This window comes from Lingula anatina, chromosome 2, assembly GCF_051362555.1.
Source record: "Lingula anatina isolate TDL-2025a chromosome 2, LinAna3.0, whole genome shotgun sequence".
Taxonomy (NCBI): Eukaryota; Metazoa; Brachiopoda; class Lingulata; order Lingulida; family Lingulidae; genus Lingula; species Lingula anatina.
Window position 1 is genome coordinate 27771786 of NC_141768.1, and position 15063 is coordinate 27786848.

Genomic DNA, 15063 nt, shown 5'->3' on the forward strand with positions numbered 1-15063 from the left:
GAAATACAAGCTAATGATCTTGGGGCAAGGCAGGCTGAAGGCAACTTCACGAAACAATAAGATTACTGTATTAGGAAATAAGATCTAATTTAATCAAAACTGAGATTTCTTGATTCATGAAAATGCTTGTTGTGACAGACATGGTCTAATTGCTACACGCTAACTTGGTAACTTTCTGTCTTTTGCAACATAGAAAAAACCAGTTCCAGTAAACGTAATTCCATACCATAAATTGCTCAGACAAAAAGATGGATGAAACAAGAGAAACATGATCGAATTTCAAAATATTTACACTGCTGTAATCACTTTAGGATAGAAAGACAGTGTAGCATATTGTATCTAGCAATGATATGTAAAAGAGGGACTTAAACTTATGAAAAAAAGGTAAGACAAACCCTGGGTAAAGTATATGATACAGATATAACATTGCTTACCTTCCTCTAAGTATAATTCTGATAATTTGAAGTTAAACATAGTAGGAATATGGCACAGAAGCATATATCTTTAGTAAGCACCACTAGCTTATATAATAATTAAAGTCAATTCCAAGCTGTGATATCCATAGATGAAGCATTCAGCTTGGGAATCAATCACTCCCTCATTCACAAGGTCATGCACATGTTCATACTACCTGAACATGTTAGGCTAAAAAAATAGATTATAGTAAATTTAAAGAAAATATGCAAATAATCTCTGAAGCACTGGTGAACTTTTATTACTCTCTATCAGTGGCACAGAGAGACGAGATTTTCGCTAGATATTTACAGATATTTCTCGGACTTATTCACCAGCCGTGCACATTTCTGTTCTGTTTTGCACAACATTTGCGTCTTCCCTCAAGTAACCTCTGGCAGAGAATAAACTGTCATATAATAATACTATAATAACACTTAAAATATTAATTCAATTGCAATGGGATCCAATGTCAAAAAAAATATATATATAATCCAAAATTACTGCTTGATGTCTACTAAGAAACCAGTGAGTTGAAAAAGTCAGTTTTTGTCACAATATATAAAATCCAAATAACACAAATAAGAACATGCATATGGAAAAGCTGTGTAAGTCATCAATATTGTACACATCAAAAAATGCTATAAAATGAATTAACTTTTCACAACCAAATAGCCTATGCTCCACAAATAACCTGCTACTAGGCATGGTATAGCAAGCTATAGCATTAATGTACTTTTAATACGTTAAATCAGTCAATAGAACAAAATACACTGGGCATTTGTTTGCCTTGCGGTAAAATATTCTCGATGGTCCTGATACTGTTTATCCCATGGTAAGGTAAAGCATTTGTGCAAGACTAATCTTGGCATGATAACTTACATAAGCGAAATAAAATTGAAATCAAACTAAATGAATAGCTGTGTATTCTTTTATATTTTCCAGTTTAATTTGTTTAAAACAAAAAGCATAAAATGACTAAAATATCATATATCAAAAGTAGATTTGCTACAGTGCACCACCACATCTCAATTAAAAGTAATCAGTAATGAGTTACTTCGCACCGAGGCATTTTTTTCCTTAATTCATTAAGAAATAAAACTAACGACTGAAAATATAGCATTTCAGTTACAAATAATCCAAAATATTAAAATTCAATATATTAGCTCTTAAATCACTCCGTTCCATTATAAACACTGCTCACAAACTGCAATTTGACCTTTGATATAGTTTCTACATGGACATATCCGTCGCTGTCCTTCCTGAGAGCCTACGCAACTGAAAAGCATCGGGTCTGTCTGGAATGTACATGTCCCAGAATCCTCGTGCAACGAGGGGTAGAAAATATCTCCTGAATGCTGCGACTTTGTGCACTCTACATTCATCTGTTTTAGTTTGTCTTTATTGTTGACCTTGGTAAAGTGGGAAGGTTCACATATCAACCCTGAATCAAAAAAGAGAGATGCATAAATGAAGCTGACTTTGAATTTAGTTAATATGTTCTATGTATAACCCAACCATCTAGCATATAAAAATGAGAGAGGATTTAAAAGTAGATGGGCCTATTTCACTAAAGAAACTTAGCCTTAAAATAGGTCTATAATTTGATTGAGACCAAAATTTTAGACCCCATTCCCATAGCTAGATTGATCTAGCAGAATCGACCCATATCCAAGGGGTTTCTTGCCTAATTGCTTTCAGCTTAAGTGGCTTAGGTGTCTGGCACACCTACTGAAACTATTAAACGATAGTTAACAACCCACCTAGCAGCTTCGGTAAGCATGCCAGACATCATAGCTGCTTAAGCTAGAAGCAATTTAGTGAAAAAACCTCTCGGACATTGGCTGATCATGCTAGATGGATCTAAGTATAGGAACGGGGTCTTAATCAACTTTGACCCGAGCTTAATCAATAATTGTCCTGACCAAGACGATGAAATAAAAATAACAAGGAAGATAATGCTAGTATTGCAGACCAATGCTTCATTTTTATGTAAATTATGTTTAAGTGGACTAGACCTAATTTTTGGTTGAAAAGTTCTGACCGAGAACCAAGAAAAATTCTTTATGGACACTGACCCTGATACTTGGTATTGGTACAAGACTGATTATTTTCATATGGTACCTGCTATTAACACCTATACATGAGCATAATCTTGCACCACATATTGGTATGAAATTGTCTAATCTGATGCCTAGTCCAAGTACACAAGAGTCAACGTAATTTTGTGCCATGTATTGGTATGATATTGCCTAATCTGGTACCTAGTACTGCCACGCGAGAGTCTAATTTTATGCCACGTATTGGTGTGATATTGCCTAATCTGGTACCTAGTACTGGCACATGAGAGCCTAATCTTGGGCCATATATTGGTATGATATTGTCTTATCTGGTACCCAGCACTGGCACACCAGAGTCTAATTTTATGCCATGTATTGGTATGATATTTGTCTAATCTGGTACCTGGTGCTGGTACATGTAAGACTAGTGTAATCTTGTACCATGGTGTGGTAAAAGATTGCTGAATATGCCTGGCCCTTATACAAGACTACCCAATTACTCTGATATCTTACTGATAAAAGATAGCCTTAACCAGTACCTAATTAATCTAGCACTGGATCATTAGTGTAAAATTGTCAGATCTGGTATCTGGCACTGGCACCACAGTGTAGTCTGTAAGGTGTTCCTAGATATTGTTTCAAAACATTTCCACACTTGTGCTTGTAATTTATGATTAAAGATTTAGTTTTAAAAAGGCTGTTAGGCAGTTTGAAAAATTGCAAAGATCAGATGAAGGTGGTAAGTTTATATGTCAATTTCAGGTTTATAGTTAATAAATGTGTACTAATCTTAAAATCATGTTCTAAGCACATGTGTTTCACACTTACAAAAAAAAAAAAAATAATAATGCAGCACATGCCTGGCAAATTACTTATTATACTTTGTGTGCATTTCAAATTTAAGTTTTTGTGCAGTATAAACATACAGTTACATACTCCCTTGTAACATGCCAGTGTTTGGTTAAGTACTGGTAGCATAATTGTGTTTCAGGAAAACATGCATGCTGGTGATCTACCATCTTGGAAATGATGTAGCTCAAGCACTTTCTTTGGTCAAAATTTCTGTTAACTTTATATTATTTTGTTTAGGTCTATCACCGGGAGTAGTAGCAAGTGGGATGCCACCTCCAGACACCCCTGGGCCTTCACCCCAAGATTAAGAGCTTCAAAAGTATTTTAGTTTGTGCTCACTGTTGTTGTATGAACCCTGTTATTCTCTTAATGAGACACCAAATGATTATGCCAGCTGTAAATGCTCTTTACAGGTACTTTCAGAGACAGAGCAAAAATATGAAGGACATTCCATTTTATATTGCATACCAGTCTTCAGTACCTGCCTGTGTGATTGTAACGTTATGCATATTGATTTATGATACAACAGAATGTACTGGTATTTCTCATCAGCAAGACTTGATATTTTAGTATATATTATCTTTATTATATGTGCATTAGTCTATATTCATCTACATGAAGAACTAGAGGATCAGAGAGGCGATACCGCCTCCGAATATTGTACCACCAGCTGGAGCAAGCGCATTGGTATAGACCCCCACATACACAAAAGAAGGGACACAGCCACCAGTCTTATGCTTGACAAGCTGTAAAAATGCAATCAACAAGAATTTTCAAAATATGCAAAAAATATATATAACTTAAAATGGTACAATCAAAGTTAAGTTCATCGTAAGGTAGGTCAAAGGTCAATTTCAAGGTCACAGTAAATTGCCATTATATGACTTCCTATTCAACTTTAATGGTAACTATGGACCTATCTCTGCCAGGTTTGGAGATAAAAGAGAAAGAAATTTGCAAAATTCAGTTCATAGTGAAAAGTAGGTCAAAGGTCAATTTCAAGGTCACATTTAAATTGCCAGTATATGACTTTCCATGCAAGTTTAATAGAAACTATGGACCTATCTCTGCCAGTTTTGGAGATAAAAGGGAACCAAAATTTGCAAAGTTCAATTCATGATAAAAAGTAGGTCAAAGGTCAATTTCAAGGTCACACTTAGATTGCCAGTATATGACTTTCCATGCAAGTTCAATAGAAACTATGGACCTATCTCTGACTTCTTATTCAAGTTCAAAAGTAACTATGGACCTATCTCTGCCAGTTTTGGAGATAAAAGGGAAGCAAAATTTGCAAAGTTCAATTCATGGTGAAAAGTAGGTCAAAGGTCAATTTCAAGGTCACATTTAGATTGGCAGTATATGACTTCCTATTCAAGTTCAATAGTAACTATGGACCTATCTCTGCCAGTTTTGGAGATATAAGGGACTAAATGTTATAATTTTGGAGTTACCTTAATGTGCCATAAATTTCCTACAGAAAAAATTAATTAAAATAAAGAAAAGGTCATTTTGGTCGAAATTCTTGAAATGGGAGGTGCTCTGAAGTTCCAGAAGTTCAAATTTGATGAAATAATGTCATTTTTGACCACAAGTTATCTGCTTTGCCAAGCCTTATGTTTTATTTTTCCAGAGTTCAAAATTTATTATCCATTACCGTACTGCACATTTTGCTTTCACCACCAATATGTACTTTTTTATACAGCGTAGCTCGAAAACTGTATGGAATACAAAAAAACGGAGACCACCTTCAGTGTTGGGCTTTACATGCTCTACAAAATGCAAACAAGGCAGCAAAGCTGTCAAATGTACAGACAAAAAGCAGGAAATAACTATGCACAAAATAGGCTAATGTCAATTCTGATGCAAAAGTACATTATGTTAAACTGCAAATTTAACATCAAATTTTAATTATGCTCAACAGGTAATACCAATGTAAGTAAAATGTGTAACAAGCATAAGGCTTCAGGCCCATGGGAGTTCAAGTTCACACTTTGAACATGTATAACTTCCAGAAAAAGAAGCCAATTAGACTGCTTTTCCAACTCAGGCTGCATGCCGATTTCGAACTTGACTTGCGTTTTAGTAAGATCAATTACTCCTGTGAGTTTCATGACAACAAGCCTATCGGTTTTTCTTGAAATGTGTTTACAGTGTTGCATATATGCTGAAAAGTGAAAAAAAAAGCATAACTTCTACAATAAAGGCCCGATCATGCTGATTTTTGAACTTGACCTGTGTTTTATGAATATTCATCAGCTCTGTAAATATAAAGCCCAAAAGTAAAACTGCCTTCCACTTATCGTGCTTACAATGAAAGTGCACGGCGACGGCGATGACAGCAACGACAGACACAGGTGATGTCAATATGTACAGACACATCTATATATATTTACTGTACTGTTTAAGAACAGTAATTGACATGGTTTTTCTTAAATGGTCATCATGGGAACAGTGCCCAAAATAGGTTTTTTTCAAATTTTGATGCAATATTACATAATGTTTAACAGCATAATGACCATCAATTTTTAATAATAAAATATTAGTATCATGGATGTTCAGAAAATGTGACTAGCAAAGGTCTTCAGGCCCATGGAACTTCAAAGTCACAACTTGAAAATGCCAAAATGTAAACAAGACAGCACTGTTCTGAAATGTTTTTTTTTTCCATTTTTAACAATTTTTAACATAAAACAAAATTAACAGTTTACTGCCATTTTTATATGATCAACTAAGAAAATTGATGAGATGGGAAAAATATCAACAGAGCAGTGTTAAATGTCCAATTTCTTCCATTCTGAGATTCTGAACATAGTGAATGATTGAATCTGACAAACTGCAATGATATGAGTTTTTTTCTATTTTTGAAACTTTATTACACAATACATGATAACAAGTTTACCATCTTTTTTACAAAATCAACTAACAATGTTGTAAAGATGCAGGAAATGTCAAACAAACACTTTTATGTATCTTATTAGTTTAATAATGAGACTGTTAACATGCCTAAGAATTGAATCTGAGGAAATGTGAAAAATATGCTGAAAAGTGAAAAAACAGCATAACTTCTACAATAATGGCCCGATCATACTGATTTTCGAACTTGACCTGCGTTTTATGAATATTCATCAGCTCTGTAAATATAAAGCCAAAAAGTAAAACTGCCCTCCACTTATCGTGTTTACAAGGAAAGTGCACGGCGCCGGCATCGGCATCGCCATCGCCATCGCCATCGCCATCGGCGACGACAGACGCAGGTGATGGCAATATGTACAGACACATCTGTGTCTGTACATAAAAAGAATGGGTCTCTAGCATTAACGGTTCCCGAATTAGAGACAGTTTTCAGTTTCGGTATCTTATGGCCGCTACTCCCGTTAAAATGCACTGATTGACCCCAAATTCACGGAGATGAAAGATGACCTGAAGGGTATCACTTTCCAATAATATTATTGGTTAAGTCTGTGTGGTGTCTGAATAACAGCGCAAATAATTTTTTTTTCGTAAAAAAATTCATTTTTTTGAAAAATTTGGCCTGTTTGACCTTGAAATTAAGGTCAAAGGTCAAATCCAAGGGCATATTTGAAATCTACACATATGACTTTTGGAAAGCCGTCTGTAGACATTTTTCCCATAATTCCTTCCGTAGGGTAGATAATTAGCATTTAATTTTGCCATTTTTGGACAAGGGTGCATTGCAATGAATGCCACACCTAGACCCCAATACCGACAAAGCCCAAATTTTACGTGGAACGAGTTGAGATTATAGGTGACCTAAATCCAAGAGATGGGTATAGGGGCCCTTACCGTCTAGGAGGAGAAGCGGTAACGATGACATGGCGGCGGAGCCGCAGGAGCCGGCGGAGCCGGCGGAACGGACCGGACGGGACTAAAACCATGTGTACCGCCAGCGCTAACGCTGGTGGTACAATAAGGTAGATGGAATTTGTTTTGGAAATAAGAATGTCCCTGATATTTCCAAAATATGCCTTTACACATTTCTTACTTGGGTAATTTAGTTTTGTGATTTAGGATATATGAGGAATATCTAAGTTCCAGTAACTTTCTTTTCATTTTATGGGGAAGAAGTGGGAGGGATAAAGAGGCAGATAAAGAGGCTGTTTTGCATTAAAATATTACACAAACCTATATATATGAATGTCATTCTTTTTCCAATATATATGCACAGTCAGTGTTTGCCTCTTAGGAAAATAAGTTGCTGGACCGAAAGCTCAGCCATCTTGGAAATTAGCTGGCTAGAATGCCTTCCGGGTGGGAAAACTTCTCTGCCCGTTCTGAAAGTTGTCTGCCCCGGGCAGAGGGTCCAGCCTTAATTTCTAACACTGTGCACAGTCAATGTATGCATGACATTTTCATTTGTGTGACTCAGTAATCAATTTTGTTATAAAAAGGAAAATACAAAACTTAACACAAAATACAATTTTGAATGATTATTATCTAGATCGGGCTAAAACATCATAATATGCATATGCTATGACTAGTATCTGTATTACCAAAGCATAAGAAGATGATAAAAAAATTATTATGATTGTTTTATTCTCTCATACCTGCACAGTACCACTTGATTGTTACTGATATGTATTATTGAGGGGCTATCAGCTTTAACTGCAAAAAACATATATAGTAGTAACAACTGGGATTTGAGTGCACAACCTGCACCAGAAGTTGCTATTGTTTTTAATCAATAGCTAATGTACATTGTAGAGCCAAAAGTATCAATAAATACTGTTTTACTGGGCAAAATTTGCTTTTTAATGACTTGTGAGAACTAATCCTTTTCTACCCAATACTTTCTAGAGGGGAACCACCTTTCAGAGTCTATATGGTTTGCTTAGTCTGTTGATTCTTTCAGAGTCAGATGGTATAGCAGGCATGGGACCAGTCCTCCCTGGAATAGTAGGATTAACACGATTCACGGGATTTACACGATTCACAAGAATGACTCAAATGACCCTGAAAAGGTCGCAATTACAACAAAAGTCGGAAAAGTCTCATCAGTGGTATAGCCACTCCTTCACCCACCTGGTCTGCGCCAAATAGACCCTGTGATTTTTTCAGACAGATAAAAACATTAAAAAAATAAAAACAGTAAAATGTGCAAAGAATTTAAATCTTCACAGAAAACCCATTTGTATATAACTGAACTGTAATCTCAATGACACTGATGGTATAAGTATGGTATAAGGAGTGTTTAGATAAGGGTTAATTGATATGCGCAACAACTGAATTTTGTTCTGTAGATTGCAAAATCGCTAAATATCACACAGTTTATTAGAGTAACAGTCAAGGCCACTAGAGAGGATGGTCCGATTTGGCTGTTCCCATTGGCTGGCATGGGGATATGACCAACTCACTGCATTGATACAAAAAAGTTCAAGTCTAAGTGTACAAATCATAGCACGTTGGCAAGGAATACAAGGTTAGCAGAAACAAATTCAAAGTAATTACTTTAGAGTTTATAACATGTTTATAACATCCAAATATTTTACACTCACAAAAAATGGAATAGCATACTCATTTCTTAACATATTTTCTAGCCAGACTTCATAAATTAACTGATGGTAGTTTTTCGGTTTTAACATTGCATCTTATAGATATATGTTGTTGACTATGTCTTTCTAGCCAGGACAAAGATGGTGAAATACATCCTATGTGCTATTGTCACAATAACACAAAACTGTATGGATAATTAACAGTTATTCCTAACCTATGCTGATCAGCAGTGGGAAGAATCACACAGAGACATCACCAAAGGTTTCCCACTGAGATTTTAAAAGTTTGAGGACCTAAGACCCAAATTACTTTTTCTTCTATCCTAAGAAAACCTAAGATTAGCAATGAGGCAGTCTTGTACCAGTACTTGTACCAGGCATCAGACTATTCATAATAATAATAATAATAATAATAATAATAATAATTAGTTATTTGCAACTTAAATAGTTGTATTGTTCAATAATATAAATTGTTTAATTCACTAAATAGAATAAGATTAATAAATTGGTTATTAAAAGTGTTAAGGTGAAATAAAACACTTGGGACTATGAGGATATTTAAAAATACATTAAGAGTCATTTAAAAACACACTAAAGTTATTTAGTCTTTAAAGGTATTCAGTGTCCATGGTCTTTGGAAAAATGATAGTTCTCAATTTTGGTAAGGTATATTTTTTAGCTTGGCATAGAGTATATGACATTTTTTTAATTTGCCTCAGGTAGGAGATGCCACTGGATCAATAACAACAGGCTCAGAGCCAGGAGTGGTTCGAAGGATCCGAAAGAACCCCCCTTTTGCCAGGAAAAAGGTCGCCTCTGGGTAAAATTTCATCTAGGTACACGAAGGTTTCTTGGTAAAAGGTCTTCTTTTTCAGAAAAAGAACCCCCCCTTTTGAATTGCTGGCTACAGGCCTGAATGATGTGTTGCTTACCTCTATTATGGCACACATCTTTACACGACTTGCCGGTGTCTGCTATAATTGTCTGGACTGCTTGATCTGGGACAAAACTTTCCACCGGAACCCTGCAGAAGTCCTGCTTTTCAAGGAATATATTGACACGCTGCAGCATGCCTTCTTCTGAATATTCATAAGGTAAGTATGGTTCAACCTGCAAGAATGAAAAAACATTTTTTTACACAGTAACAAAACTTTTTCAAAAGAAGTTGAATGATTTAATACTTCAGCCAGTGATTCCTTTTTCAAGTTATCCATGAGTAACATCTTTTGCAAATGATCTATTCCACATATGCACCTCACAACTAAAATGTCTCATCATACCTTTCTACTAAAAATCAACATTAAAAATAGAAGTATATAATATCAGATCTCAAGGCTGAACAGCAAAACTTAAAGCTCCATTTGTGGCAGATGAAGTCTCCATGAAGCCATGGGTGACTCAAATGTGCCCAAATCTGTATCAATACATAAAAAAAACTAAAATTTTATAAAGAGAGTGATCAAAAGTTAAAGAGAAGTCAACAATGATATATGCAATTTGTGGTGAATGTATACCTGAGATTGCTGTTTGATTTTCCTCAAAACTGTCCGCAGTTCTTCAAGGTTATTAATGTCCACTGTATAAACATAAGGCTCATGGATGTATACCTCTGCATAAGGATGCTGGCTAGTAACCTGAAAGAAAAATCATACCTTGACTTCCCTTTATGAGAAATGTTTTCATTATAGATACACACACATAAGAGGGGCAGATTAAGACCATTGTCTTAAGATGTTTTGAGGTAATTGGCTAATGTTTTTTTTAACTGATGTCATATAAAATAGGTAAGCTAATGTCATGCACTTTTTTGAGTCTTCTAATCTGTTCACAAATAAGGATGTCATTATACTGCACTTATATTAATTCAATTTTTTTGACATCAGAGACAATATTTTTCATATTTCCATTTTTATATGCCATAAAAAATACTTGCCTGGGTATAGTGATCAAATTTAAATAAGTTTTGAAAGAATGTCAACCAATCTACCAAAAATGTCAAAATCAAATCAAACCCTATCAATAACTCCATTCATGGAACTTCCAGTCCTGTCATGTTTATTTTACAATTCTTCTCTAAAAGTCAAGTTTCAATTATTATACTACCTCATGACCCCACTCTTAGTCTTATAGTCTCATCACTCTTTATCTTATATTTTATTAGAATTTCACACTAGTGATAAATGATTTAAATTTCAATCTATGGTCCATTCTACACAGCCAGTATAAGAATGCTGCTGTCCTGCAGTGGTCAATAATGTTTATTACACATCAAATATATCATTTTGACTGCTGACATTACATTTCATCACAAAACAAAAAGATATTTCCCAGTGGATTTTTTCCTGTCAGGATAACTCACTTCACGTTAGGTATCATTAGCCACAAAGCAATGCCATATTACCAATGAAGTCAGCAAAGCATTGGAAAGCAAAATTAATCCCATTGGAAAATGAGCAAAGAATTTTCAATCTACACAAAATACGGGGTTATTTTTTTTTTTTCATTACCTCCCTCAATGTTGGTTTCCCCTTGAAGAACTTGGTGTTTTGGCTTGTGTGTGGTGGGCTGAACTTGGGATTGAGGAACACACAGCCGGCTGCTATGGCTTCAAGTGGAGCTGGCCCTTCATAAGGGAATCCCAGGCCAACAAATATCTAGAAGAACAACAACAAAGACAAGTAAAACCTCATACTCACATAACAAGTGTGTGTGTGTGTGTGTGTGTGTGTGTGTGTGTGTGTATGCATGTGCATCCACAACTACTTGCTTGTGTGGTATTAATTTGCATGCATGCACGTGTGTACACGCAACTATTTGTTTGTGTGGCATTTGCATGAATTTGTGTGTGTGCAAATGTGTGTGTTTGTATATGCACATTTTTGGCATAGTAAAAGAAGGTTGAAACACATCTGGTCTTGCACTAGAAGCAGAAACCTTTCACATGCGGACAGCAATCAACATCAATCTCCATGATAGTGTATGAGAGTCGATGCAAATATCAGACATCAAACTCACTTTGGACTTTCTCAAAAATATCAGACATCAAACTCACTTTGGACTCTCTCAAAAGCTTCTGTATCTCGCCAGGGCTGAGGATTCCATGATTTATAACATAGGATGGCACCTCCTGTTTATCTTCATTCTTCACACCCCCGGCATAAAATGTGGAATGAATTTCAAAGAATTCATGGATAATGTCAAGGTATTGCTTCTTGCCCTGGAAAATGAATGGGGGCCATATGATCATATCAGTATGTGGATTATGCTGAAGATGCCTTTTGAAGATCACTATTTGTATTTAACTTTATCACAATGCATGTAACATAAGAAACGTTCATTTATAAGTTGTTCTTGCATGTTTACCATTTCTGTTTCTTTATCATAACCCAAATTATCAACTTTACAGCTGACGCCTGTTTACTTATTGGAAAATGTCATTACTGTCAAGCATTTAACAGAAATAATATTCTTACACACGAAATTTTGAGAGTCTGTAGGGTTTATCATTTACTGCCTTTATGGCAAATGACACAGTGATATCATTAATACCTCTGTTCCAAGTTCTGGATGAGTGCACATAGTACTGTATCTTATATAAAAATTTGGACTGTTTTTCAACAGTGAGCTCTATAGTCATTGAATTATTAACATATTTAAACTCTTTTAATGAAAAGAAAAATAGTACAGCTTTTTCATGCATATTTGAAATGTAAGGAATGCAATTTTAAAAATTCAACAACGTCATTACTGAAACCAGAAATTATTTCCATTTTGGGACAAAGTTCAACCAATTATCCCTTCTTAACCAATTGAATGTAACCTAACAGATGGAGGAAATATTATTCCAGTCAGGGTCTTCTTACCTTCCACATGGACAGATGTTTCCCATACACCAGGGCCTGGTCCTCTTTTCTAACTACCCTGTTCAAAGAAGAGATATTATCCGGCGTCTCCACAACAAAACCAATGAAAGAGTTATCTGGAGTATGGGCTAGAAAAAAAAAAGATAATATGCTCAGAAAAATGAGATTGTCGATTCATAGAACAAAAATTTACTTAAATTTTGCATGGTTGGTTTTCTCACTGGAAAAACAAAGTGATAGTGAGAGCTTTACTATATATATATATATATATATATATATATATATATATATATATATATCAAAGGGAATTTCATGAATCAGAATGGCAGTGAGAAACAACTAATGCATTTCATATTATGTTCAAAGACCTGAATGCATTCAGAGATTTAAAATGTTTTATTTATCTTCTAACTGATTGCGAAAATGCATTGCCAATTTTATTTAACAATAAAGAAACCCAGGCTTATGTGAACCAATGCTTCCTATTAATCAAAACGAAAGAAAAGGTGTCCCATCATATCCCTTAAGCTTTCTATGTACTTACGAAACATGTTAAAGAACTGTTGAGGAATGAGGTTTTGTCTGCCCCAGGTGGTCATCATTTTGTGTGCCTTGGCATACTGATCATGGTTGAAGCTTGGTTCAGTACCAAATGAATCAATAACTCTTAGGAGACAGCTGAAAAAAAAAGGAAATCCTTAATTAAAACATGGTCTATTAAGTAGAGACCTGAGTAATGCACTTCACAAAATTAATAGGTCATTAATTAGAGGTTTATCTGGTATCGTACCCTACAAGGAAATGAAAAAATAACCTTTTAATATCAGATGGCAACATTTAACATCAGGCAGTATGTCATTTTTTCTCTCGTTCAACTGTGCAAAGATGCTGAAAAAAAGGAATTAGATACCTAAATTTTCAAACATGTCTGTAGCTTGTCTGAATAATAGAAATACTCTTAATATATTTAAGTACCTCTTTTAAAGCTAACACAATTCTGCAATATACACGTGGAATAACATGCCGTTATTGCCAAGTAATAACTAAAAATTGAAATTCAAACAGAGAGATGTGTACAATTACAAAGATGAAATAATTTCAACAGGACATGAAAGTTAGAGTAGGCCATTTTTGTTACATCAATTTTTTTCATTTTTTATTTCACTGATGTAGATAAAACATTACGTAAGATAAGCTGACAATTTAACAAGACCGCACAAAAATCTGTAATGGCAACAGAAGGCAAAGGAGCCAGTAGGCATTGACTAAGATCTAAACAAATTTTGTTAAGTTGACCATTTTATTTCATTTGAATACACGGGGACTGCAAAGACGACGTTTGACTCTTAGCTTAAAATACAAAAATTGCTTGAATATTGTTTTTTTATTATTATTATGCAGGATATGCATCCATCATTTTGCTAGTCTCACATTTAACTCAAATTCCAAACAAAAACCACAAACAAACTTTTTTATGGAACATGCGTCACTCGGGCTCCTTACGTTAATCTTACAATCAGCACGAGGGCATGCAGCGGAAATAACAACACAGGGAAAGAGCTTCTCTATTCCCATATACATTGAAAAATCAATAGCAAAAAGCATCTGACTTTTACTCTTTAGGAAATAGGCAGCTGGTTCATTGTTTAATAGACACAAAGGATAAAAGTGAGTACTAAAGTTTACTCAGTTTTTTATTAGGCTTCATAATACTTATTCATTTCCCTAAAACTATCAAGTGTATTCTTTGTATTGTCATAAATTTCTGCTTATTTCCTTTCCACAGCTCACATGAAGGTGAGATATCTTTTATCATGCTACGGACTGTGCAAGGCATAAGGGAAATGATCTTGTTCACAACTAATGCTTTTCAAATGTTTTAAGCACATATATAATCAAGTTAAAGAATAGTTATCAAGTATCAAAACCTGAATTCCAAAGACTGTTTGCCACAATACCTGTAAACAGCTGTGTGCTTTCATCTCACAGATTCTACATTTCATATTAAATTTCATATAAATTTCAAGAGGCTATTATTGTGCTTTAAGATTTTAAAATTAACAAAATAATTAATGCCATCGTCTAAAATTCCACTGTAGCATAAAAGCTCCGATGAACCAAAACCCCTTTGTATAATAAACAACTCACATTTCTTGGAGGTGAGTTACTCATTTTTAACTTACGACATAAGCCGATTATAGCAGTAAATCACATGCCAAACATCAAATCATTTAACACGGCACCTTGACTCAGCTATCAGACATTTTATAGATTTCTTTACAGTTGAAGGAGTGAAGTATTTTCTTTGACCTATGTATTACGTCT

At 34.8% G+C, this 15063-nt stretch overlaps 1 protein-coding gene across 3 annotated transcripts in view; it reads right to left on the reverse strand.

The window, feature by feature from the left end:
* Positions 1 to 15063, reverse strand: part of LOC106181457 (alpha-1,6-mannosylglycoprotein 6-beta-N-acetylglucosaminyltransferase A) — a 33567-nt gene continuing 18504 nt past the window's right edge. For all 3 annotated transcript variants that reach the window (XM_087004411.1, XM_013565836.2, XM_087004410.1), the window contains 7 exons: positions 13283 to 13416; positions 12739 to 12866; positions 11928 to 12092; positions 11383 to 11529; positions 10390 to 10509; positions 9808 to 9985; positions 1 to 1897 (listed from right to left, as the gene is read on the reverse strand). In XM_087004411.1, the coding sequence (XP_086860537.1) occupies positions 1641 to 1897; positions 9808 to 9985; positions 10390 to 10509; positions 11383 to 11529; positions 11928 to 12092; positions 12739 to 12866; positions 13283 to 13416 (1129 nt within the window). In that variant the 3' untranslated portion in view covers positions 1 to 1640. The remainder of the gene's footprint in view (positions 1898 to 9807; positions 9986 to 10389; positions 10510 to 11382; positions 11530 to 11927; positions 12093 to 12738; positions 12867 to 13282; positions 13417 to 15063) is intronic.